We start from the raw sequence: 25,906 nt of genomic DNA on the forward strand, positions 1-25,906 counted from the left end.
AGTAATGAGTTACTTTACTAGTTACTTGGAAAAAGTAATTATTACGTAACTCAAGTTACTTGTAATGTGTTACCCCCAACACTGCCTAGGATGATATGAGGGTGAGTATCATGGGCTGTGTAAACCCTTTAAAGTGACCTATAGTATAAATTACTAAATAAAAAATGCGATGTGACAGGAGTGCCGAATTACAGTGCTCATGTGAACATATCGATATCGCTGCGATCAGATGCTTTCTTTACTGCTGTTTTCTCACCGCTGTCATTTGTGTTGTGTTTATTTAGTTATTCAAAGGAAAAAAAGCACCACATATTTACATATTCATCTAAATCAGGATGTTTGCTAACGGTATACCTTGATATTGATCATGTATTTCGATTTCTTTTTACCCCTAAGCGAAGAACGAAGAAGATCTTCACTGCTAGTATATCAGGGCCTTTAGGACTAAGTAAACACAATTTTCGCATGTGAAATTATTCAATCATTAAGATTTCTAAATGAGCCATTTCTGCAGCTTAATTTGCATAGACGATCTTTGTAGGTTACATGCTGTAAGTTAACAGTATTTTACCCCTAAGCGAAGGACGGAAAATAACTTTGCAGTAGAACTTTCTCCTTAGGCTTTGTGATCCACTCCATTCAGTTCATCACTGAAGGAAATCTTTAACTAGTGTGACAGTCACTCTAGCCTAGTTTCGCCTTGGTTCAGTGGGAAAAGGGGGAGGTAAAGGCTGCAGGGATTTGGAGAGTGTCTGGCTTTCAAACTGATCCATCACGTACCCACATTATTGTTGTCATAGAGACAGACACAACTGACTCTGTTGCTTTTTAATTGTGTGCTGCCCTGAGATCCGTCCGCAGTGACTCACTGTGCACAGTGAGACGTGATGAAATCAGATATCAGGTTGGTGACCCTCATGTTCATTTGTAGGACAATAGCACTTGCAACAATAGCAAACGTAGCACTATATTGTACATTTGCATGGTCAATGTAACCCAAATACTTTGAGATAAGATTGTTTCTTCCATCCAGGAATGGGTTTAAATTCCTTTGGGATTGTAATGCCCTGCAGGAAACTATCAACAATGGTTAGCAAATTAGGTTTTTGCTATAGCCTATATATATATTTTTTTTTTATTTATTTATTTATTTATTTATTATTATTATTTTTTTAAAGTATTACATTATCTTCCTAGTTTTTTCTAAAGTTAAATATTACAATAGATATATTTTTATTATAATTATTATTTTTTTATTATTATTTCTTATATATATATATATATATATTAGGGCTGTCAAAAGATTAATCGCGATTAATCGCATCCAAAATAAAAGTTTGTGTTTACATAATATATGTGTGTGTACTTTGTTAATTATTATTTATATATAAATACACACACATTCATATATATATTTAAGAAATATTTGCATGTATATACTGTATATACATTTATATATTATCTATAATATATATAAATATAAATGTTTTATATATAAAAATAGTATTTTTTTCTTAAATATATACATGCTTGTGTGTGTATTTATATATAAATAATAATTAACAGAGTACACACACATATATTATGTAAACACAAACTTTTATTTTGGATGCGATTAATCACGATTAATCTTTTGACAGCCCTAATATATATATAATTAAAATAAATATATTATAATTTTTACAATTTGTTACATGTAACAAATAATAATAATAGCAATATTTTAATTAGAATTATTATTTATTATTATTATTTTACATGTAACAAATTGTAAAAATTATAATATATATATTTTAATTATATATATACTAGGGCTGTCAAAAGATTAATCGTGATTAATCGCATCCAAAATAAAAGTTTGTGTTTACATAATATATGTGTGTGTACTCTGTTAATTATTATTTATAATTAAATAATATTAAAATATAAATAATAATTTTTTATTATTTATAAAAAATTGTAAAAATGACAATATATATATTTTAATTATATATATATTTATGATTTTTATATATATATATATATATATATATATATATATATATATATATATATATATATATATATATATATATATAAATCATAAATATATATATAATTAAAATATATATATTGTCATTTTTACAATTTTTTATATGTAACAAATAATAATAATAAATAATCATTGTTATTAAAATATTGCTATTGTAATATTTCACTTTAGAAAAAACTAGGAAGATAATGTAATACTTTTTTTTTTTTTTTGTATAATTTACTTTGAAACAATTTTCACTTAGAAATTGAATGTAAATTCCACAAATAATTACAAAGAAATAGAATTAAAGTGGAAAGACTGAAATAGTATTTTCTTGTCAAATGTATTCTTTAAAAAAAAAATCTTTAAAATCACATTTTTTACAATGTATTTATGTATTAATTTCTTACTTATGTAGTCTTAATTTCTTCATTTTGAATCATTTCTTCATTGACAACAGCCAGTTTTACTGTAAGTGCTTTTAAGTTTCGGAAGATTGACAGATGTTGTAATTCACATTATAAGCTAAACTTGCAGAATCTACAGAAAAATTAGTTCGTGCGGAGCAACATTTACTGCGAACCAGATCATGAGCTGCACGTGTGTAAAAGTGCACAGTCTCACGCTACACGTCACACTCGCAGAGGTTTATAATGTGTTTCAGATTTAACTCAAATTTAGTTTTCACTGCTTGAATTTGACTTGAGTTCCCCCTTTGTTCATCCACCAGGCGAAACAGCACACCTTTTTCTCAACAAGCCACGATTTGATGCATCATTCATATATTTTTAACACAAACAGTGCTGGTTGAGTGTCGTGTTCAGTTTAATACGCAGGGTTTGTTCAAGTGCAACCAAGCACCACTAATTAGTTATAGGGATATGTAATCAGACATGTTTCCACAGTCATTGTTCATTTTCATCGATGAGATGCACCTGCCAATGAAACCGTTCCAGACAGCCCAAGATTCCTTGCGGTGAGGCGAACAATTCAAGACATCTGAAAGCTATTTTTTAAAGTTCCTGTTTTTCAGTTTTCCTGTTTCCCATTTGCCATTTTTATGTAAGAGCAAATCCTGATTAAAGCATTACACACAAAAAAGAGCAGACAGATTTGTGAAGCTCTTGTGATGGAGGTAAACAGCACATTTGTTGGGAGGGATAAGTAAAACCTTGCTTGTTTTGCAGTGCTAAAGAAAGGTCTAGGCTTGTTAGAGTTATGCCATTGATATCACACAAACAACAGGCTACATTATTAAGGTCAACTGATATATTTCACGCATCACCCAAAATCAATTCTAACCCCAGCAAGATGCACTTTAAATGCAGTACAGAGACCTCACACTGTGCGATTCATAATAGTCCTTTATGATTGTTCCTTGTCATCCCCGCTGTAAGCCATGTCACACTGTAAGATCTAAGTTGTCATTAATGTCAGACTGAATGATAGTCAAGGCGTGTTAAAACGGACACAGGGAAGAAAACTCGTCCAGAGTTTTATATCATCAATCAATGATGCGTTGGGTGACAGTGAGCGGCATCACATGCGGGACTGAAATGGGGGCTACAAAGAAATCTCTAGCGCTCATTTTGGTCATGTTTGTCTTGGAAAACGAAGACAATTTGGCGCTCGTCCTAGGAGAAGTCACACTGCAGGACTGTGTGCCAAATCTTCTGACACTGCCAGAATTTTGTCTGACTCTGAGGTAAAATTTGATCGCAATGGTCATTAATTGGCTGGCTAAAACTAACGATCAAAGACTTCAGACTTTTAGCCTATTATCAGTAGCCTTACGTCGTCATACTCAGATTCTAGTCAGAATATGAGTCTGATACTCCTCCATTGGGCTGTGATTATGGGGTGTTTCAACCAAACCAGGAAAGAAAATGCCTCTGCACTCAATTGGATAGAGCAACAACCAATCAGAGCAACGGAGTAAGTGACGTGTTGAGCGACGCATAGTTGTCAACAGAACTCAACTGCATGCACGCTGGAAGAAGTAGAAGAAGAAGGAGGAGTGTAAACGATCTTCGCCGGTGTTGTACAAATAATTTAAGTATACACGGAGTACTCACCAACACAATCATAATTTCTGAGAGAAATAGTAAAGGTGAATGCATATACCAACAAGTTCTCCGTTTAGTAAACAAATTCAACCCAAGCGCTCTTTGGTGACGTGGATGATGACGTTACTGTTGATCATCTGTTGATCATCTGTCCATCGTTTAAACCCCGGCCTGACAGTTTGATTGGTCCGAACAGCTCTGGTTCCAGCATAGTTGCTCCACAACGGATCAAGTCCAGACCATAGACTGTACAAAATATGGACGTAGTGTCCGTGACGTCACCCATAGGATTCTGAAGAGCAGTTTTGAATCGCAAAGTAGGGACGAGATGGCCGTTGCCATCTTGGCAGCGCGTCAACGCGCGTCACTCCCGGATAACAGAAAATGGGCAAAAAGGCTGGACGTGGGCGGAGCTGAAGTGATGCGAAGACTAACAGACCGCAGACAAACGGCAATCCACCTGTCACTCAAAGTGGCCACGCCCCTAATTATGCAGAACTTTAATGCTTTATATAATGTAAACGAATGAGTTAAAGGGTTAGTTCACCCAAAAATGAAAATTATGTCATTAATTACTTACCCTCATGTCGTTTGACACCCGTAAGACCTCCGTTCATCTTCGGAACACAAATGAAGATATTTTAGTTGAAATCTGATGGCTCTGAAAGGCCTCCATTGGCACAATGCACGGTTCACTCTCAAGACCCTTAAAAGGTACTAAAGACGTTGTTACAAAGTCCATCTCACTACAGTGGTTCTACAATAACTTTATGAATCGGCGACAATAGTTTTTGTGCGCAAAAAAACCCTAAATAACGACTTCTATAGTGATGACGATTTCAAAACACAGCCTCATGAAGCTTAGAAGCGTTATGAATCAGTGAGTCGAATGAGCACTTTGGATCGCCAAATTTCAGCAGTTTGGCGGTTTGACACGCGATCCAAATCATGATTCGACTCACTGATTCATAACGCTTCGAAGCTTCATGAGGCCGTGTTTTGAAATCGTCATCACTATATAAGTCGTTATTTAGGGTTTTTTTGCGCACAAAAACTATTCTCGCCGATTCATAAAGTTATTTTAGAACCACTGTAGTGAGATGGACTTTGTAACGACTTCTTTAGTACCTTTTAAGGGTCTTGAGAGTGAACCGTGCCATTGTGCCAATGGAGGCCTTTCAGAGCCATCAGATTTCAACTAAAATATCTTCATTTGTGTTCCGAAGATGAACGGAGGTCTTACGGGTGTCAAACGACATGAGGGTAAGTAATTAATGACATGTGACAATGAATTTTCATTTTTGTGTGAACTAACCCTTTAAAAAAAAATATTCACCCCCTCACAGTTGTCATGAAGGGCAAAATTAGCCGTATAGAGCAAAACCACAATTTGTACCAGACTGTAAACATGTTTTATTCTGCTGTAAAGTTGGGCATTTTAACATGGGCTCAATGAGATTCTGCTCCCTTCTGGAGCCTGTCCCTAGTGGACAGTCGATGAATTGCAGTATATGTCACTTCCGTATTGGCTTCAAGAGAAACTGCGGGAGGTTGCCGCTTGGTCCAGACCGAACTTCCCGACCTCAAATGTTGTGGGCGGGGCTAAGTTCGGCTGGCATCTAGGCTCAGAGGAATCTTTTAGGATTTCCAAAATTTGTCTCAGACGGCCAAATCGTGGCCAAAATCACAGTGTGTACCCGGCTTAATTTGCTTGCAGGGCTATCCTCAGATGATCCCTGTGTCGCACCACAATTGAACCTTCATGCATTTTTCCGTGAGCCTGTGATCCCCATGCCCTCCCCTTCACTCTCAGTAGCCTTGTACTAAACCACACTGCACATTATTGAGCTTCTCAGTGTTGGCTTGGCAGGAGATGAAGGCTTGAACGCCATTTCTCCTCCACCACCCTACTTAAGGATGACCCAACTGAAGTATGGACATTACCGCAGGCACACTAGAGCTCACTAGAGCCGTAAGTCTGATCTCTTAATAATAGAAGCTGCATGATCATTCAGAGGTATCATTCATAGCACAAACGACTGAATATGAATGACCAACGGGATATGCTCCTGGGATAAGGGTTTGTTTTTGAATCCGTAACTTTAAGTATGAGTAACTGTAATGCTTGTCTTAGTAAACACCCTTTTTTTTTTTACCTCTGAGCCAAAGGAGCTTAAGACTCGACCGCAAAGTCAACAAAACAATTCCCACCAAGATCCGTTCCATTTACAACTACCTCTTTGCCATGATTTACAGCCTAAACCTTTTTCAGCATTGTAAATGAGTGCTTTTACGTAACCTAAATGAATCTTAGCTCATTGTTCCTCTGCTTGAGAATGTTTTTATGCCATGGATACCTCAAAGTCACCTCAAATGGAGTTTTGTAGGACGAAAAACAACTTGTCTGGTTCTCGGACACCTGATACGTTATTACGTCCCTTGTGAGAAATCACGCGCTCTCACACACGGCATGAATATGTAGGCAGGTCAGTTGCCATAGCAGGTCAAAAGGTTTCTCGTAAGTGATCAGCATGCATCTCATTTAGCCTTTGAGCTCTGATTCATTCTCTTTCTTCTGGGAAAAGCTCAGTCTCCAGGCAGTTAATTGATCTTTAGCAAGCAAGGTCACTGAGATGCGGAGCTGTCACTCATAGATCATCATTCAAATAGAGCCTCCCTGCTCATGAAACAGACCACTCTAAAAAATGCTGGGTTAAAAACAACCCAAGTTAGGTTGAAAATGGACAAACCTAGTGAATGGGTTGTTTTAACCAAGCGGTTGGGTTAAATGTTTGCTTAAAAAAACCCAATTGCTGGGTTAAGACAACCAAATCGCAGGGTTAAAACAACCCAATTGCTGGGTTTGTCCATTTTCAACCCAACTTGGGTTGTTTTAACCCACACTCTAAAACATGCTGGGTTAAAAGCAAGCCAAGTTGGGTTGAAAATAGACTAGCCCAGCAATTGGGTTGTTTTAACCCAGTAAATGGGTTGTTTTAACCCAGCGGTTGGGTTAAATGTTTGCTTAAAACAACCCAATTGCTGTGTTAAAACAACCAAATCGCAGGGTTAAAACAACCCAATTGCTGTGTTAAAACAACCAAATCGCAGGGTTAAAACAACCCAATTGCTGTGTTAAAACAACCAAATCGCAGGGTTAAAACAACCCAATTGCTGTGTTAAAACAACCAAATCGCAGGGTTAAAACAACCCAATTGCTGGGTTTGTCCATTTTCAACCCAACTTGGGTTGTTTTAACCCACACCCTAAAACATGCTGGGTTAAAAACAAGCCAAGTTGGGTTGAAAATAGACTTTAACCCAATTGCTGGGTTAAAACAACCAAATCGCAGGGTTTTTAACCCAGCATATTTTAGAGTAAGACTGTTTACGTGTGTTATAGTTGGGAATATTAGATATGGAAAAAATTAGGTGAGAGCCTGGCTTTTGTTATTGTATTTTGAGCTCATTTTCTCTTGTATAAACAAGTTTTGAGCATCAAATAATTTGTTTGTCTGCGACATGACACAATCACAGCCAATAAAAACATATTAGATGTTTAATAAAATGGATTTGGAGCTGGTTTTTAGGTCAGTTGGATTTCGGTGTGGGCAAGGTGACCCTTCACATTGCCACAGCAGTCCATTCCAAACAACTATCAAAACTTCCTCACTGTAAAAAAGAAAAGAAAAGTGGACATAACTTAAAATTGCAACTTGCTGCACAACTTATTTGAGTTTACTCAATTTTTAAACAAAGTAGTTCACTTAATTAACTGAGTAAGGTCACATGGATCCCAATTTAAGATTTTTTGTTCAGCTGATTTGAGTTTTTAAAGCTTTTTGATTTTGTGTTGAAAATTGTCTATGTTTTTATGTCACCATCATTTTTAGTTGGGCAGTTTGACAACTTTTTGATGTTATTGTTTCTCTGGCTTCTGTAACTGAGTTTTTTATGGCCAGAAAGGCAAGAGAAAACACAATCAGATGCTGTCGGCTGCTCGATGATACGAATATAATCATTGTGTAGTGGCTTAATTCACTGATTGAGTTTAATATGAGCAAGATGCTTTTAACTTTGTTTTATTATGATTTTTAGGAAAGATCCAGCACGGTTTTAATCAGAAAAGCTGAATAAGGTTTAAAACAGATTGTACACTAAGCACTTTGACCTCCTGTGAGACTTACTCCCACAGACATCAAGAATCAGCCTATAATCTCAACAATGGTGACATGCTGCATGCCGCAATGCATTCTGGGAGCAACGGATGAGTTTTGCATGATGCACCAAGAATGCATTGTTAACTTGTTGCAACTTGTATGCTTGTTAACTTTTATATCGAATTAACAATTAATACTAGGTTGGTCCAACGATTGTCGAACTATATTCTTTAGCCAACTTTTTTGCATTTAATTGTCCAGTTAACTAAAACATAATCATTAGTCTACATTTTTGTGAGTTGGATTTTTTACGGTGCTCTTGTCACTTGTCGCATTTGCATTTGCACATAATAAATCAAATTAACGTAGAAGAGCTTTAATTGCTTTATCACATTAGGACCTTATGATTTCCGCGATGCATCATTTCCTAAACATTTGACCATTTCATTTGAGAAAAAAAACTATTGTCATATCATATACACGCAGAAACCAAGCGGCAACCTCCCCTAGTTTTTCTTGAAGCCAATACGGAAGTGACTTAAACTGCTATTCATCGACAGGCTCCAGAAGGGAGCAGAATCTCATTGAGCCCCATGTTAAAATGCCCAACTTTACAGCAGAATAAAACATGTTTACAGTCTGGTACAAATTGTGGTTTTGGTCTATACGGCTAATTTTGCCCTTCATGACAACTGTGAGGGGGTGCATTTTTTTATAACTCATTCGTTTACATTATATAAAGCCTTAAAGTTATGCATAATTAGGGGCGTGGCCACTTTGAGTGACAGGTGGATTGCCGTTTGTCTGCTGTCTGTTAGTCATCACGTCACTTCAGCTCCACCCATGTCCCGCCTCTTTGCCCATTTCCAGTTATCCGGGAGTGACGCGCTACCAACTTTGAGGCTCCGAAAACTCTCTTCAGACACCTATGGGGGACGTCACGGACAATACGTCCATATTTTTTTAACAGTCTGTGGCAGAAACTCAAAGTCTTCATGACTGCTTGTCAAAATAAAAGTTTGCTTTAACTTTTGTGACATAAATATATTGCTTTTGCACAGTAGAATGCACTTCTCAAAGTAGTAATACCAATAATACAAATTAATTTAAGGAAAACCATACTTTTTCTTCCATATTTAAATTTTAACAGTAAACCTCTGTTGTGCGGCACTGTTTGCTAAACAAGCATTTCTTAAAATTTCATTCAATGTTTATGAAATCAATTGTTCATTTGATTAGCACCGTTTGAATCATGAATCCCAAAAAATTAAAAGAACCAACAAATTGTTATTAAATTCTTGTTACATTTTTATTATTAGACATGCTTTTTGTTTAATACAATTTAATTAAACCATTAAAATGGAATCTTGAAAAACGAAAACAACAAAAACTGAATTTGGGGGAAATTTTTTAATGGATTTCATAGTGCCCTAAAAAAGGTCAGTTTTGTTCAACTTAAAAAACAAATTGGTAAATTGCATAGGTTTCATGATTTCAATTAATCAGACATGCTAATTTTAACCATTAAAATGGAAAAAAATTGGGAAAAACAAAATGTATTGCATAGGGCCCTACGTTACACCTAGTACACGCTGCTACCTTGGTGTTTCCTAAGACTTACACTGGTAGCATAGGGCCAACAAATACATTTTGATGTATTTGCACATATTCGGGCATGCATTTTATTCATTCATGCCATCTTCTTAGAAAGTAGGGCTATCAATCGATTACAATTTTTAATCGAATTAATTACATACTCTGTGATCAATTAATCTAAATTAATCGCATTCATAATTTTTGCTGTGAAAGTATTTTAAATATTTAAATTCAAATGAATCAATGAATAATCAACATTAATGACATTAAAGTTCAAAAACTCTTTTATTATTATTTTCACTGTTCAAATATTGGCTATAACTATAAACAATATGACCTAATATGCTGAGGAAATAAATTAAAAAGTGCTTCAGGAAGTAGATTTTTTTCACTGTACATAAAATCAGGGCTTGACATTAACTTTTTTGCCCACCAGCCACTGTGGCTAGTGGTTTTCCAAAGTTACTAGCCACTCAGCATTTTCACTGGCCACAATTTTGCTGCTTGGAAATTACATTTTATAAGATTAAAGTTGACTTTGGCATGCTTAAATGACTTTATTTTGAGTCATTTTACTTGATTTAGAAGATTTAAAACCCTTTCAAACTTTCAATGCAGAGTGACCACCCAAATCAAGACTACATTGTATATCAGCTGGTATGTGCAGGTGGGCAAGGGGTGGGCAATATGGCTAATATGAGAAATTGAATATAGGCTAAATAAAAGAACAAAGAAGCAAATTACAAAAACCATAATACATTTCTTTAAAAAATATACAGATACAGTAGGTTTATTTAATATGTATACATTTATTTACCTGTAGTTGTTTGATTAACATTAATGACAGACAGGTATTCATTTGGGCTGCTGAATGCATGGACGTTGTAACGAGTAGGAATATAGTGTGGCCCCTTTAAGAGTGCGCGCTCCCTGTTGAGAATGCCTCTCAATAGTACAAGTGTGCAGTGTCGTAGAATGTATACACTACGCAGTTTTTCACGTGCATACGATACGCACTTTATGGCGTGTAAATGACACGCTCTTGGGTAGGATAGTGGACATCGCAGACGACTTTTTTATCAGCACTTCCATCAGTCTACGTAAATGTTCCAATCAATGATCCAGGCAGCGCGTTCTCGTCTCCCTCCTTCATTTTACAGCTCAGGGTCAAAGTCCAATACAGAATGGATTAATCTGCGTTATTTTTTTAACGCGTTTTTTTTCTACAGATTAATTAATCGAAATTAACGCGTTATTTTGACAGCCCTATTAGAAAGTAATGGTTATTGAGGTCATACACTTGCTCATTGATAGACTTGAGTGGTTATGACCCTTTTGAACATCTGCTCGGTGTGTGTGTTCTTGTGCTTGTGAGAATGTGAGAGGGCATCCTCAAGTTGTGTTTTGCACTTTCACTTGGTTAGCTGGGTCACCGTGGCACTCCTCCAGCACATTGTCGTCTTTCCCAGAGGGCTATGCTGTTCTGTAGTCAAGGTCTGCATGCCATTGGACATGGGAACATACTCGACATGCTCTCTGTCGGTGAGCGTGTCGGTCTACGAACTGTTTGTATTTGAGTGAATATTCAATATCAAAACATTACTCCATTGACCGATATGATATCGTCAGGTGCCATTGTTGCTGCGCTGTGAAGTTATGTCTGCTGTGACGTCTGAGAGGGTGGTTTTGTTATGTTTGTGCCCCTGTAGCATGTTTATGAGTGTGTTATGTCCTGTACCTGTGTGTAGTCTGTCCTGAGATGTTGATATGAATGTTTAATGTCTGCCTTCTCTGCTCATTCACATGTTGGGTATTTGAGAAGTTGTGCTTTTTTTCTTTTTTTCTGTGTTGTGTGTATTCTAATTTTTAAAACAGAATTACTTTAATGCAGTTCTCCTCATAAAAATAACAAATTACTTTACATAGTTACTGTTATTGGAAAATGACCTGAGAGAGACTAGTTACTGGTTCTTGAATATTATCGGGTTTAGCGATAAATTCTGTTCTGCATATCGGTTATCGGACGCTTAATCATAATCAATATCAGTCAGTCTCTAAGACCACATCCACTCGAAGCCAGAGCTTTCCCTATCCAATCTTTTTTTTTTCCTTGTCTCAAGAAAAATCTGCGTACACACGAAACCACCGAAACCGACTCAAAACGATGTAGTATCCATGCCAGACCAGTATGTGGCGCTGCAATTCTGCCACAGAAATACACTAAAAACAGAGAAGAGTTACTTCTGCTACTACACACCAGATTGTGTTTTATTAACGCCTACACCTATCCTAACACTAAACCTACCCTTACAATAATGCAAATAAAGTAATTAAATGACGCAATATTGATGTGCGCATGCCCAGTGCCTTTAGTTGTATCCCTTCTAGTCTTTACCGTGCGGGACGTGGTATGACCGTTTCACAAAATATACAGATTAGCTGTACAATCGCAAGGGTGTCAGTTTCAGATTTATCCGTTCTGGGACCCAGTTTTTAAAAAAAATCAGGTTTCAGGCTCCCAAAACGCCGGATCCATGTGGACAAAATGCTGATACGATACAACATTTTTACGTATACAGCTAAACGCGTCTCTGTGTGGACGGGGCCTAAAAATGACCTTTTCATAATCTCTGCATCTCTCTTTATAACATTGGTGTTGTACATGGTGTAGTGTTTGTCATTCATGGCATTATTTATAGGTAAAGTGGCTATATGTAGAGTTCAGAAACCCTTTAGAGTTATTAGCGCTCACTGTATACAAGCATCCTATTTGGCACTCAAGAAACATTTATTATTATTACAATGGTGAAAACAGTTGTGCTGTTTAATATTTTTGTGGAAACCGTGATACACTATACACCATATACACTAGGGGTCTTCAATTAAAATAGCTTGAGGTCCAGTAAATGAACCCTCCTCACCGGCCGAGGTCCAGACAATTATATACCTAAAAACAATAACTGATGTTTATTGCCAGACTAAAGAAGTTAGTGTAGATAGCATTTGTTCTTAATTGAACAAAATATAATATGTTCTCATATGGACAAAACATGTCTGTTCATATTGTTAAAGCAAACATAGGTAATCCTTCACAAAATGTATCTCATTTTGTTGTTTTTCTTTTATGTCCTTTATGTTGCTTTGGTACAAAATATCTAAATTCAACCAGTAACCATGTCTGACAAAAATATGATGAACTAAAAATGCCTTCATCTCTAAATCTGGACTGAAAATACATTAATTTGAACATTACTAGCAACTAAAGTGCTTTTTCCTGCTGAACTGAGATAAATAATAACAATCAATGAACGCAAACCCCCTGGTAAAAAAATAAAAAATCTGAAATCTCATAACACATTTTATGTTCATTCACATGTATAGTCTCTACTTAACTAAATGTACCTAATATTGAACACTGCTCTCTTCTGTGCTTCAAATTGCACTGGTAAAAAGTAGCATTAGCAATATCATTCAGAAACACAAACAGGCAAAAATAAAGTGCAAGAAACATTTTATTTAATGTATCAGAGAATCAGAGTAAATGAGACACAAAGGCCTCGTACAGGATGCAGGAAGAATAAATGCGATATTTTTTCTTCTTTTTTTCTCCACCCCGGAAAACTCGGTTTTCAGTGTCAACTTTCCAAATTTTTGAAGATGCCATTGTTTTTGCGCGCCGCTTTCTTCTCTCAGTCTCTTCTTCACTGCATGCGTGACCGCGCGTCTGAACGTAGAAACAGTGAGCACAGTAAGGTTAACTGTCGTCGCAACCCATGGCGACATAGGACCCAGACAGTTCTACTGAGCTGCCAGATATAAATGTGAATTTTTTTGGGGCATTTGGCATTTATTTATTTCATTACATCAAAAGGCTTCGCGGTCCGGATGGACGCATCTCGCGGTCCGGATTCGGACTGGAGTCTGCTAGTTGGCGACCCCGGATATACACCAATCATTATGACCTAATATTGTGTTGGTCCCCCTTTTGCAGCCATAACAGCCCTGACCTGTCGAGGCATGGACTCCACTAGACCCCTGAAGGTGTGCTGTGGTATCTGGCACCAAGATGTTAGCAGCAGATCCTTTAATTCCTGTAAGTTGCGAGGTGGGGCCTCCATGGATCGGACATGTTTGTTCAGCACATCCCACAGATGATCGATTGGATTGAGATCTGGGGAATTTGGAGGCCAAATCAACACCTCAAACTCGTTGTTGTGCTCCTGAAACCATTCCTTAACCATTTTTGCTTTGTGGCGGCCCATTATCTGCTGAAAGAGCCACAGACACCAGGGAATACCGTTTCCATGAAAGGGTGTACATGGTCTCAACAATGCTTAGTTAGGTAGGTGGTACGTGTCAAAGTAACATCCACATGGATGGCAGGACCCAAGGTTTCCCAGCAGAACATTGCCCAAAGCATCACACTGCCTCTGCCGGCTTCCCATAGTGCACCTGGTGCCACGTGTTCCCCAGGTAAGCGACGCACATGCACCCGGCCATCCACGTGATGTGAAAGAAAATGTGTTTCATCAGACCAGGCCAACTTCCATTGCTCCGTGGTCCAGTTCAGCACATCCCACTGTTGGTGTTTTCGGAGGTGGACAGGGGTCAGCAGCATGGGCACCCTGACTGGTCTGTGGCTATGTAGCCCCGTAAGCAACAAACTGAGATGCACTGTGTATTCTGACACCTTTCTATCAGAACCAGCATTAACTTCTTGAGCAATTTGAGCTCCAGTAGCTCGTCTGTTTGTTCGGGACCACACGGGCCAGCCTTCGCTCCCCACGTGCATCAATGAGCCTTGTTTTTATTTATATATGACTGACAAAAATGCAGTTTATTAGTTAATGTTAAAACTTTGTAATCTGAATGAATGGAAATGTTATATGCTTCCTAAATATAGGCCTAAAAATGTTTAAGTAGGCTAGGTGATAGTTCCCCACTTGCACTGTAGACTCTGTGTCACACTGTGTAGGTCCATGTGACTGTATTATGGGAAAGGGAGAGATTTTCCATTGTGTTTTTCGGGTAAATAATGTTATGTCTGTAAATCTCTTATATAAAGTATCTGTCTTGAAATAATAAATGAATGTCATTCGCCCATACAATTGTGGTTTGAAAGTACCACAGATGTCTCTGGCACTGTCTGCAGCAGGCAAGTGTTTCAGCCACAGTTCAGCAGAAATGGATTTGGGGTGTTTTCTGTTGTCAAGCCGTTACATTCATTTCTTGTCAATCCACGAGTTAGCATAAAACCGTCATGAGTCTTGCTGACCATAGCTTGACCTTCCCCTGTTTACTTTGCATTGTGGGACATGATTACAGTATGTCCTGCATACCGATGGGCCAGACTGTTCTGTTTGTTCAACCATTTAACATTTTGCCCTGATGTTCTTTGTTGCTTTTTTTTTTTTATTTTTTTTTTACATAAATCATAATTGGAAATGTACTGTTTAATCCTAGATGTCCTTTAGCTCACGTAGACGCAAATATGTTATGACACAATGCAGTTCAATTTGACTATTTCGATTCCTTCCTGGCGTTGGATTTGTTCCATAATATTGATAAATCATTACACTGTGCTGGTCACGGATCAAAGCAAGATCTGTTTTTCTGTTTTCTGACACAAATGAAGCATTTGCTTTTGATCCCTGTTGGAAAAGCTTCTGATGGTGACTGGATTTACATGTTTTCTAGTTGATCATCTGGTAACATGAGTGACAGAGATTATGCAAGATGTTGGTGATGCAACAAAGTTAAACGTGGTTTTATGCAAATGTACGGTGACTGCCAATAAGAGTGTAGGCACAAGTTCACATGATCCACTACCTAAGTGGTTGTCTCAGAAAAAAGCTGTCACTGGGCCGGTAGCTATGTTTCCATCCAAAGTTGGAAATTTTACTTTACGCAAAATTGGAATATCGCTGAAAAAAAATTGCGAATGAAGCAGGGTTTCCATCCCATGTTCGGGTGCCTGGTGCTTGTTATTAATCTTTGCAATGTATATAAAAATATTAATTTGAATTAATTTTTTTATCGGTTTTAATGAATGATTCAATGACTCACTCATAAAGACTTTACTTGTTTCATTACTGGATGAATCAGCATTTTTAAATGAATCTCTTGAATGGATGATTCAATGACAAATACATTTTTTAACAGTCACTTCACGCCACTGGTTTAACAATGTAATTGATACAATCTTGAAGCTAATTTTGAAGCATGAGTTATTTTCAAATGGTGATTTACTCTATTTTGATCGCTACCGTAGACATCCGTGTTTATATTTGAACTATACACTTTTATTCCATAGTTTGAATTATTGTAAGACATAAATAATGATAGTATCAGTGTGGTTTGCGAAGCTGTTTGCTCTCTAAGGGTGTGAGTGTCAGCGCCAATGCAGATTTTAATGTTCTCTGTGATAATACTTGTCAAAGGTTTAATAGGCATAGCTGAATTGCTGTCATTTAGGAATAAGATTGCATGGGTGTTGGAATCGAGATTGCAACCTTTTAAATATTAAACGTGCAGCTCTACTTCAACCCATTCAAGGGCGCCAGTTTTTATTCCACATCTTCTACACTCAAAAAATCAGTTCATTACACACAAAGTGTTTACACACAATTTAATTTAGTTCATTCAAAGTAAATCAGTTTAGTTGTGTCAACACAATTTAGTTTGTTTAGTTCAAAGTTTGTTTAGCCAGTATCAATCAAAAGTGGTCCAAGGAATGGACAGGGTTGAACCGGCGACAGGGTCATGGGCAGCCAAGGCTCATTGATGCATGTGGGGAGCGAAGGCTGGCCCGCGTGGGCCGATCAAACAGACTCAAGAAGTTAATGCTGGTTCTGATAGAAAGGTGTCGGAATGCACATTGCATCGCAGTTTGTTGTGTATGGGGCTTCATAGCCGCAGACCAGTCAGGGTGCCCATGCTGACCCCTGACCACCGCTGGGCACGTGAGCATCAGAACTGGACCACGGAGCAATGGAAGAAGGTGGCCTGGTGCATGTGCGTCGCTTACCTGTGGAACACGTGGCACCAGGTGCACTATGGGAAGAAGGCAAGCAGGCAGAGGCAGTGTGATGCTTTGGGCAATGTTCTGCTGGGAAACCTTGGGTCCTGCCATCCATGTTGATGTGACTTTGACACGTACCTAATACCTAAGCATTGTTGAGGCCATGTACACCCTTTCATGGAAATATAATAATAATGCGCCGCCACAAAGCAAAAATGGTTCAGGAATGGTTTGAGCACAACAGCGAGTCTGAGTTGTTGACTTGGCCTCCAAATTCCCCAGATCTCAATCTAATCGAGCATCTGTGGGATGTGCTGAACAAACAAGTCCGATCCATGGAGGCCCCACCTCCCAACTTACAGGAATTAAAGGATCTGCTGCTAACATCTTGGTGCCAGATACCACAGCACACCTTCAGGGGTCTAGTGGAGTCCATGCCTCGACGGGTCAGGGCTGTTATGGCTGCAAAAGGGGATCAACACAATATTAGGACGGTGGTCATAATGTTATGCCTGATCGGTGTGTATATAGTGAACAATTAAGAGAAGAATGGAGTCAATACCAACATTAGTATAGTTATTATCCATGGTGTGCCCGCAGCTTAAGCACAAGCACAATGGTATCCATCAAATTTAAAAACATTGCAGAAACTGCTCTAAATGTCGGACATTACTGAACATTAAACAGTAACATCCCTAAATTTTCTCTCCTAATGCAGTCCCTTACAAAGCATGCTGGGAACTACAGCTCCACTGCCCAGTTAGTTCTGTCAACAAAAATTATTCATGTATACTCATTAATTAAGTATACGTTAGTTTTAAATATATTAAGTGGATTGAACACAATGAAATTAAGTTGCGACAAAAATAATGTTCAAAACTCTTTAGCTCATTTTGAAGGAATTAAACTGAACAAGACGCAATCTTTCTTCTTTTTTTTGTGTGTGTGCACCTGCCACAAAGTCTGATCAAATAAATTCCCCCCTGGAATGTATAGTCTTGACATGTGCTCGCTCTGTCTCTGTCTCTCTCTCTCCTATCGTCAAGGCTGTACAGTTGGAAGAGGTCAAACTGACCCCCTCACATCTGCTGTTAGAGAGCACGCATATCTGCACACATTCACCCCCATCTGTTGCCAGTCAGATGCACAACCATGTTTGAAGACAAATAATACAACTCTGGCAGTGTGTTCCTGGTCCGCATCCTACAATAACAACTGCACTGTTCCTCCTGCTGCAATTCTTGCCTGTTTTTTACTCAGCTCCATCTGTATGTCAGCCTTTAGCAAATGGGGTCTAGACAGGCCCTCAAAGCTTTAACCTGGCCAGCTTTAGCTATCTCTGCAAGAGTTATAGATGAACTGGATTTATCAGCACATCTTGACATGGACATGTCGGTATTATAGGGTTTCCTAGTGTTGAAATGCATATTAGACATTCCAGGCTACATAGGGAAAGATAAACTGTCCAAACAAACCTTCACATTAATGTCAGTGCTGGTAATTTCCCAGTGATCGAAGGCCATACTTAAAGAAAAATGCATTTCTGTCGGCCTTGAGAAACAGCCTTTAGATATACAGGATTGGGGGTTGGATTTATGGAAAAAGCAAAAGGGTCTCAAGTTGAGGTGATCATGTAACAGTTTCAGAGGTTGTGTCCTAGTCTCATAAACAGTATGCAAGATTGCATTTAGTGCACTCCATGTCATGTAATGTAAAAACAGCATCATAAAATGCCCAGATGGTGTACTATTTCCACTGGATCCATGCATGCTTGATTGTATAGCATTACCCACAAGTTGTTGAGATATGGAAGAGGAGTTTGATGGTTCTCTTAAAGGGGTCATGAATTGAGAAATCAACTTTCCCTTGAGCTTTAGATATATAAAAGGTCATAGTAATATAAGAATATCCTGCAAGTTTCAGAGCTGAAAACTTCCTTGTTAGTCAAAAGAAAAGCTTTTATAGACACCAGGCCCAGCAAACGATCGATTTTAGAATATGCCACACCTTGACGTCCTTGTGTGGTGAAACACCGCCTCAACAGAAAAAGAACAACGCCTGATTCTGTAGCCACGCCCACCGACCCGTTCCTGAGATGATATAGGCCTACATAGAGCTAAACCGCGTCGAATTTCTAAGCAATAAACATACCACATAAGCTTCATTCGGATTCCAATATTATGAATGCATGGATGAACTTTATTTTTAATGAATATCCAGCTCACGTGGGGAAGACATTGCGCGTTTGTTCCTTCATTTAACCACGGATTCATTTGTAAACAAGAGACTGGATATGCAGACAGGATGAGATTTACATGAATGAATGAAGCAACACACTAATGTGAGTAAAAACAATTTTATATATGTGATGGTATTGCATTGTTACAGATCGTATTGATTATGTGTACATGTCTAACTGAACATACCTTAGCACACTGTCAAAGGCTGAAGAATCCATTTGTGGTGTTGTTGGTTCATTGCGATTCGGGATCAGAACGTAAGCCCGGCCTGCCAACGGGATATCTTAAATAGTGAAATAATATTCCTTTCTTGATGTGCGTTGTTCACTCTCTTGAAGGGTGCGCGCTCTGTGTTTGCGGTTATATTCACCGATCGGGCGCGCCAAGTAATAAAAAAAAATATTCCAATCAATAGCGGGTGGATGAGATAAATCATTGTGTTTGTTTAATAAAGACATTTTGCGAGCCCTGTGGGTGATTAATTCCGGTTGCCGTTTTCCCACATTCTTTCAAAACAACTCCTACATGTATTTACAGTGGAGCCGAAGCTCATTAAATATGCAAATCTTATCCGATCCAAGCCGTGGGCATTTACTTCCAAGTCTTCAGTGCGGCACGCTCATAAAAACCAAGCGTGTCTTGAGAGAGCCTCAAAACCAACACTGTCAGAAAAAAAGGTACATTGCTGTCACTGGGGCGGTACCCTAAGGTACATAACAAAAAAGGTACTAATATGTACCTTTAAGGTATTAATATGTACCTTTAAGGTACTAATATGCACTCTTAAAGTACTGATATGTACCTTTTGAGGTACTAAAATGTACCTTTCAGGGGTGAGTAAGGTACAAAGATGTACCTTTTCACTTTTGTACCTTAGGGTACCGCCCCAGTGACAGCCCTGTACCTTTTTTTCTGAGAGTGAAGGCAGAAAATAGCCTATTACTTATTCATTATGATGTTTTTGAATGTAAAAACCATGCGAACGTCATAAGTTGACCTCAGACAATAGTATAAAATTTTTTGAAAAGCCAGTTCATGACCCCTTTAAAATCCCCCTATATATGCAAATTAGCCCCACCTCCACTCAATCACAGCAGCTTTGACTGCCTGATCCAATCGGTCAACTGTAGTAAACGCTACACAATGGCAAGTGGAAATATTGTTTTAATTCAGCCATATGTTTGAGCCAGAAACTGATTCAGAAGAGGAAGAGCGAACTGTACAGGGTCGTCTACAAGTCGATTAATCCGAATGGTTTTGCATTTTCAAATGTTTGTATGCAGATTTCACACACAAATACTTGTGTACGAATGCTTGGTCAATGAGACCCATAGCTTAAAAAACAGCTAAATGACTCTTGAAGGGGGAACTAAAATTAATTTAGGAACATGCTAGCACTTCAAACATGCACAACGGTTTCTGTGGTATTAAAATGTAATTGAATGACATGGTAATATCTCCATATATTAGCAAACTGTTTTTCTACATGCTCAAATATATGCACTTTTTATCACAAGTGTAGCAAATGCTTTCAGTGCTTAGTAAAGTATGCTAATTGAGACAGCCAGAATGTGTTCTTGGTTAATATGATGTTTGTCTCCGTCTTTCCATTGCTCCTGATTTGTCTCTCATTCCCTCTTTCCATCCGTCATTTCACTTGTGATTGTGGTTTGGTTAGTTGTAGGGAAACTAAGTAGCAAAGACAGTTTGTCATAATATTGTAGGGGTTTTGAGAAGAAGACATTGGATGGTAATCTGATCTGAGGTGTGAGCTGTACAGACCAATGGAAGGTGAGAAAGATGTCAAGCATGGTGTGTGATCCTTCCGCATGTGCAAATACAATAAGTTCAGCCTTCATGGCTTTAGCAGATGTCCTTTAGGGTCAGTAAGCAGCCCACAGGTGATATGGTTTGCATCGGAGAACACAGAATAACACTATGATCATGTTTTTAAAGTCTTGCCTTGCAATCTCTCTGTATGAGGCCTACTGTATGTGTTGAGAACATTATGACCACTAAAAATGACTGATTGCTCTTAAAACCTTTGGCAACAGTGTGTTACTTTCCTGTTTTCACCATGCTTTTTAATGGACTCCTTTACAAGCGCTCTACAGCCCAGTTGGTTTCATGAGCTGCGAGGACCTTAGCTCGGCTGATTTGACCTGTTATATAGACAGTAGCAGGCACTGTGTTTATCTTAGCAGTCTGCCAGAGTTTCACATTGTGTCGCCCGCTGATCCATCTTCTTGCTTACAGAAACTGGCTGCTGGGGTGGATCAGTTCGCCTACACCTGCATACAAGACCATCCCATCTGGACCAATCAGCAGTTCTGGGAGGCCACCTTCTACTCTGAGGTGCAAAACCAGATCAGAACGCTTTACCTCACTACCCCTGAGGACAAGCATCTCATCACTGCCAAGATCAAGGTAAAGTCATGAAGTCATCCGTCTGTCTGTCCGTCCATCCATCCATCCATCCATCTAGTGTTAAAACTGTCCTGATATCATAATGATTCTCATTAATAGGATGAGATTCTTGAAAAGATGACCTTTTCTGAGAAAAAAAATACATTTAAATTTTACGTTAAATAAAATTTTGTCTGCCAAATCCAAGTGCAACCTACATGCTGGAAAAAAACACAAAACTGTAGAGCCTCACGATTGTCAAGGCCAATAAATCTCTATAATAATATCCATTAATTTGACGCTTTTATGATGTGACAAGCTTAGTTCAGGTTAACTGTTAAACCTGACAGTTGGTGTCATTTTAAAGGAAACCATTTGAAGTTACATAAACCACTGCTAAAAGTGATAAACATGTAAGTATATGTTGTCTGAGCTGTAATAACCCCCCAGTTTTGAAAGTGTGTAACTCAGGCCCTGTGTGCTCTAGCACCCTGCAGACAGTTTCCACTAGATTCCAGAGAATACTGGAAAAAATAATTTTGTCTGGATCATATTGTATGCAAAATTTATTCAAATGGATCTGAAGGGAACAATATCCCAGTGTCATTAAATTCTTTTTTCCAGTGTTTGCTGAAATATGCTGGAAACAACCAAAGCTGTCTGCAGGGTGCTAGAGCACACATGGCCTGAGTTATACACTTTTTATTACAGCTCAGACAACATATACTTACATGTTTGTCACTTTTAACAGTGGTTTATTTAACGTCAATGGGTAAAATTACACCAAAATTGTGTATTTAGACCACTGTATGTGGGTATGGGAAGCATTTCAATTTGGGTAGGCCAAATCCAGGCGGAAATGCTCCCAGAGTAATTTAGTGTAAATGAGTTACTTTGTGTAAAACAAATGCCAAAGTGATGCATATCTCATCAGAAAGTAGAGACTCTAAGCTTTCAAATGGTACCACATATGAGGTCAGAGCTCCTCCACAGACATTTCAAATGTAAAGTATATACACTACTTGATTATGTCATTCCAGTTTTAAGAGGTTAAACCAACATGAACAAAATAATATTACATTATTTGGCATATTACAATTTGGCATGTGTTTCAAACTATATTTCTCCTTCTCTTAATCTTGGACAATCTTACTCATCACTGACCAACTTAACTGCTGTTTTATGTGATGTATTATTGCATTTATGTTTATAAGCTACAAAAAGATAATTAAAAACTAGAACTCTTATTCGAAGGCTTGTAAACTGAGACTGGTGTGCCTTGTTTATGAATATGTTATGTAGTATCAGTAGCCGCGTTTCCATTACCCTTCAAATTGCTCAAATTGCGAATTAAAAATACGCCCAATGGAAAGACGTCCATTTCCAACTCCCATATATCGCAAAAAAAACCCCAAAAACAATTTACACTCACATGAGGGTGTTTTTCATGCAATTTGATGCAACTCCCACATCCAACTCCCACATTTTTTTCACATCCAAAACGTGTGCACAGAAAAGGTGATTTTAAACATTCTGTGCCACAGACACACGCACACGTGCGCACCGAATGGCTTCTCGCGATAATGTTCTCTTCCTCGTCTTTTTTCACAGCACAGGAACGAACAAATGCACTCAAAATATGTCAAAATATTCACGTAAACACAGTTGGTTATGTCTTAAGACAGTTGAGAAGAAAAGATGAAAACATATGTGTGATCCGTGCAACTCTTAAAGTGACGGCAGATTTTCCGGATGCCGTCTCTGACAACATTAATCAAACAAAAGACAACGAGAAAACTCACTCGCTGTTCTAGACAGAATATAATTGAACTATTTGTAATGTATAGCATATATTTTATTATAAAGTGCAGTGTTATTTTACATTTGATTATACAGTTTCTCTATTTATATCTTTGCTCAATTGTATTTATTTGTGCAATTGATTGTTTATTTGTTCTCTTTTAATTACTGAGTGTTTAATTGTCTTTAATAATGCTTGACATTTATATTAGCTAGGCTAGTTGTTTTTCCTCTGGGATTTTTAAACCATAGACAAAAGTTCCTTGTGTAAGTGTTCTTAGCCTGTTGATTTTTGTTCATGGTATTCAGCTCCTATGAAATGTTTTACAATAAGACCTAGAATAAATGTTTTTTTTTTTTTTTACCTTATTGAAATCGAAATTAGGAATCGATAAGAATCGGAATCGATAAGCGGAATCGGAATCATTAGGGGTTCAAGCATGAAATGCTGAAACCCTATTGTAATTGTAAGGATTCGTAAAACGCATCGTGCAGGCCAAACCGTAAGGCCTAGAGACTTGAAACCTGGCCAGATGGTAGGCCTCAACTTGGGGACAACCTATCAGAGTATGACCCCGAATGGCCCATAGGTGGCGCTACAGCAACCAAAAGTTCAAAATTGCTCATAACTCTTAGACCGATTGTCCCAGGATCAAGTGTCTTATATTGTTGGAATCCGTGGCTTAAGGCAGACAAAATGGCTATCTCCGATTTTGATGTAGGCAGGGAAAGTTTTCTGCTATGTCGAATTTTGTCCAAAACCTACTTTTGCGAACTAGTCCCTGGTTTTTCGCCCGATTGGAACCAAACCAGTCTAGGACAATTCTCTGGACTCTTTAGATCAATAATTATCAAAAAAAAAAGTTGAACTTTGGCATTTGAGTGGCTGTAACAGGGTCATTTAGAAAAGGGGCGTGGCAAAATACACTCAAAAGCCTATAAATCCCAAAGGAAAACTCAGAACTTCACCAAAATTGATGAGCATATGTAACATTAGTTCCTTAACAAGCATTAAACGTTTTATAAAGATCGGGCCATAGGTGGCGCTATAACTGTTAAAAACCTTTTAAAACCATGTTTCCTATGGTAAATTGCCTGTAAATTGACTTTTCCATCTATTATTTCAGTGTTTAAAATCTTGCTAAATAAAATGTAATGTCTTTTGATGCTTGTGTGCTTAAAGGCCTTAAAGGCTTGAACCCCGCTAAATGCTGCTTGCAGCTTTAATTAAAATTGAAATGATACCCAACCCTATTTTCAAATCATTCTTTAAAGATGGCACGGTATGTTTGGGCCGAAGACGAGACGGAGTTCTTTATTAAACTCATAAAAGACTAAATAATTACGGGAATATGGATTCTAAACAACAAAGAAATGCTACAATTTGTCAAGACCTTGAAGCAGAAATGAGGGAGAAACTCCCAGAAACACCTCATACATGGACGGTCCCAAGTGTAAGGCGCTTTCCTGCCATTAATGCTTGGATAACACACCTGCGTCTCCTTCGATTAAAGATAATGGCTAGTTGGCTGCGATATATGTAGACCTACCAACATCCGTTGCCATGATTTTTGGAATGACTTATCGCAAGAGGAAAAAAATATGTTTTAGTTGTATAACGTTGGTTAATGGAAACACTTTTATTTTATTTCGACATATTGCGCAAATCTGTAATGGAAACGCGGCTTTTGTAAGTTAGGTTGTCATTCAAGGTTGTTTGGTTTTAATAGAGGTCCATACAAACCCTAGCGAGCATCGACTTCAGTACAAAAGGGATATCATTTAACCCTGGATCCCATCTCTTCATCAGGAACCGAGTACTTTGTCCACAGCAGCCAGTGAGTCAGAACGAACCGCTATGGACCTCGCAGCAGAGCAGTTACGTGCTTGGCCCAGTCTGAGCAAAGAGAAGCAACAGGAGCTGGTGAAGAACGAGGAGAGTACAGTGTTCAGCCAGGCCATCCACTACGCCAGCCTGATGGTTTACCTGCTCGTACCACTGGACACCAGTAAAAACAAGCTGCTGCGCTCCACGCCTGCAGCTGACTGGGAGAGCGGCAGCAACAGCATCCTCACAAACAGGCAAGAGACTTCCTTCTACAGTGCCTCGCAGAATATATCATCTTCTGCTACTTTAAGGGTGTGTTTTCTTGGCTCTTTTGGTCCGGATCAAAAAAGAAATTGATACATTTAGTCCTTGTTCGCTTAGCATTCAAAGCACATCATTTTAAGACCGAACCTATACCAAACAAAAATTAGATGAGTAAAATTTGATGACAAACTTTGATGTTGTCTTTATAAAGCCAGGTATGAAAGTTTAAAATAACCTGCTTGAAGTTTAAGGTTGTAAAAATGTTATTAGCATGTTGCTAGCATGATTTAACACATTGGCTGTGTCCGAAATCGCCCTCTATACCCTTAAATAGGGCATTATTTGAGGGGACAGCCATTTTTAGTGGTGTCTGAAACCATAGTGGACGTTATTGAGTGCACTCATTCTATCCCACAATCCATCACAATAACAAGTGTACAACTGAAGTATGCTCAACAGCTAGAGAATACCCATAATGCACTGTGAGAGTCGCGCGCTGATTGAATTCACGC

General features: G+C 38.2%; 1 protein-coding gene across 3 annotated transcripts in view; it reads left to right on the forward strand.

Annotated features, from left to right (window-relative positions):
* Nucleotides 1-25,906, forward strand: part of sbf2 (SET binding factor 2) — a 220,477-nt gene that overhangs the window by 133,278 nt on the left and 61,293 nt on the right. For all 3 annotated transcript variants that reach the window (XM_079802012.1, XM_079802011.1, XM_079802013.1), the window contains exons 18-19: nucleotides 21,353-21,523; nucleotides 25,113-25,384. In XM_079802012.1, coding sequence (XP_079658138.1) covers nucleotides 21,353-21,523; nucleotides 25,113-25,384 — 443 coding nt within the window. The remainder of the gene's footprint in view (nucleotides 1-21,352; nucleotides 21,524-25,112; nucleotides 25,385-25,906) is intronic.

Source organism: Gobio gobio, assembly GCF_949357685.1.
Source record: "Gobio gobio genome assembly, chromosome: 2".
Taxonomy (NCBI): Eukaryota; Metazoa; Chordata; class Actinopteri; order Cypriniformes; family Gobionidae; genus Gobio; species Gobio gobio.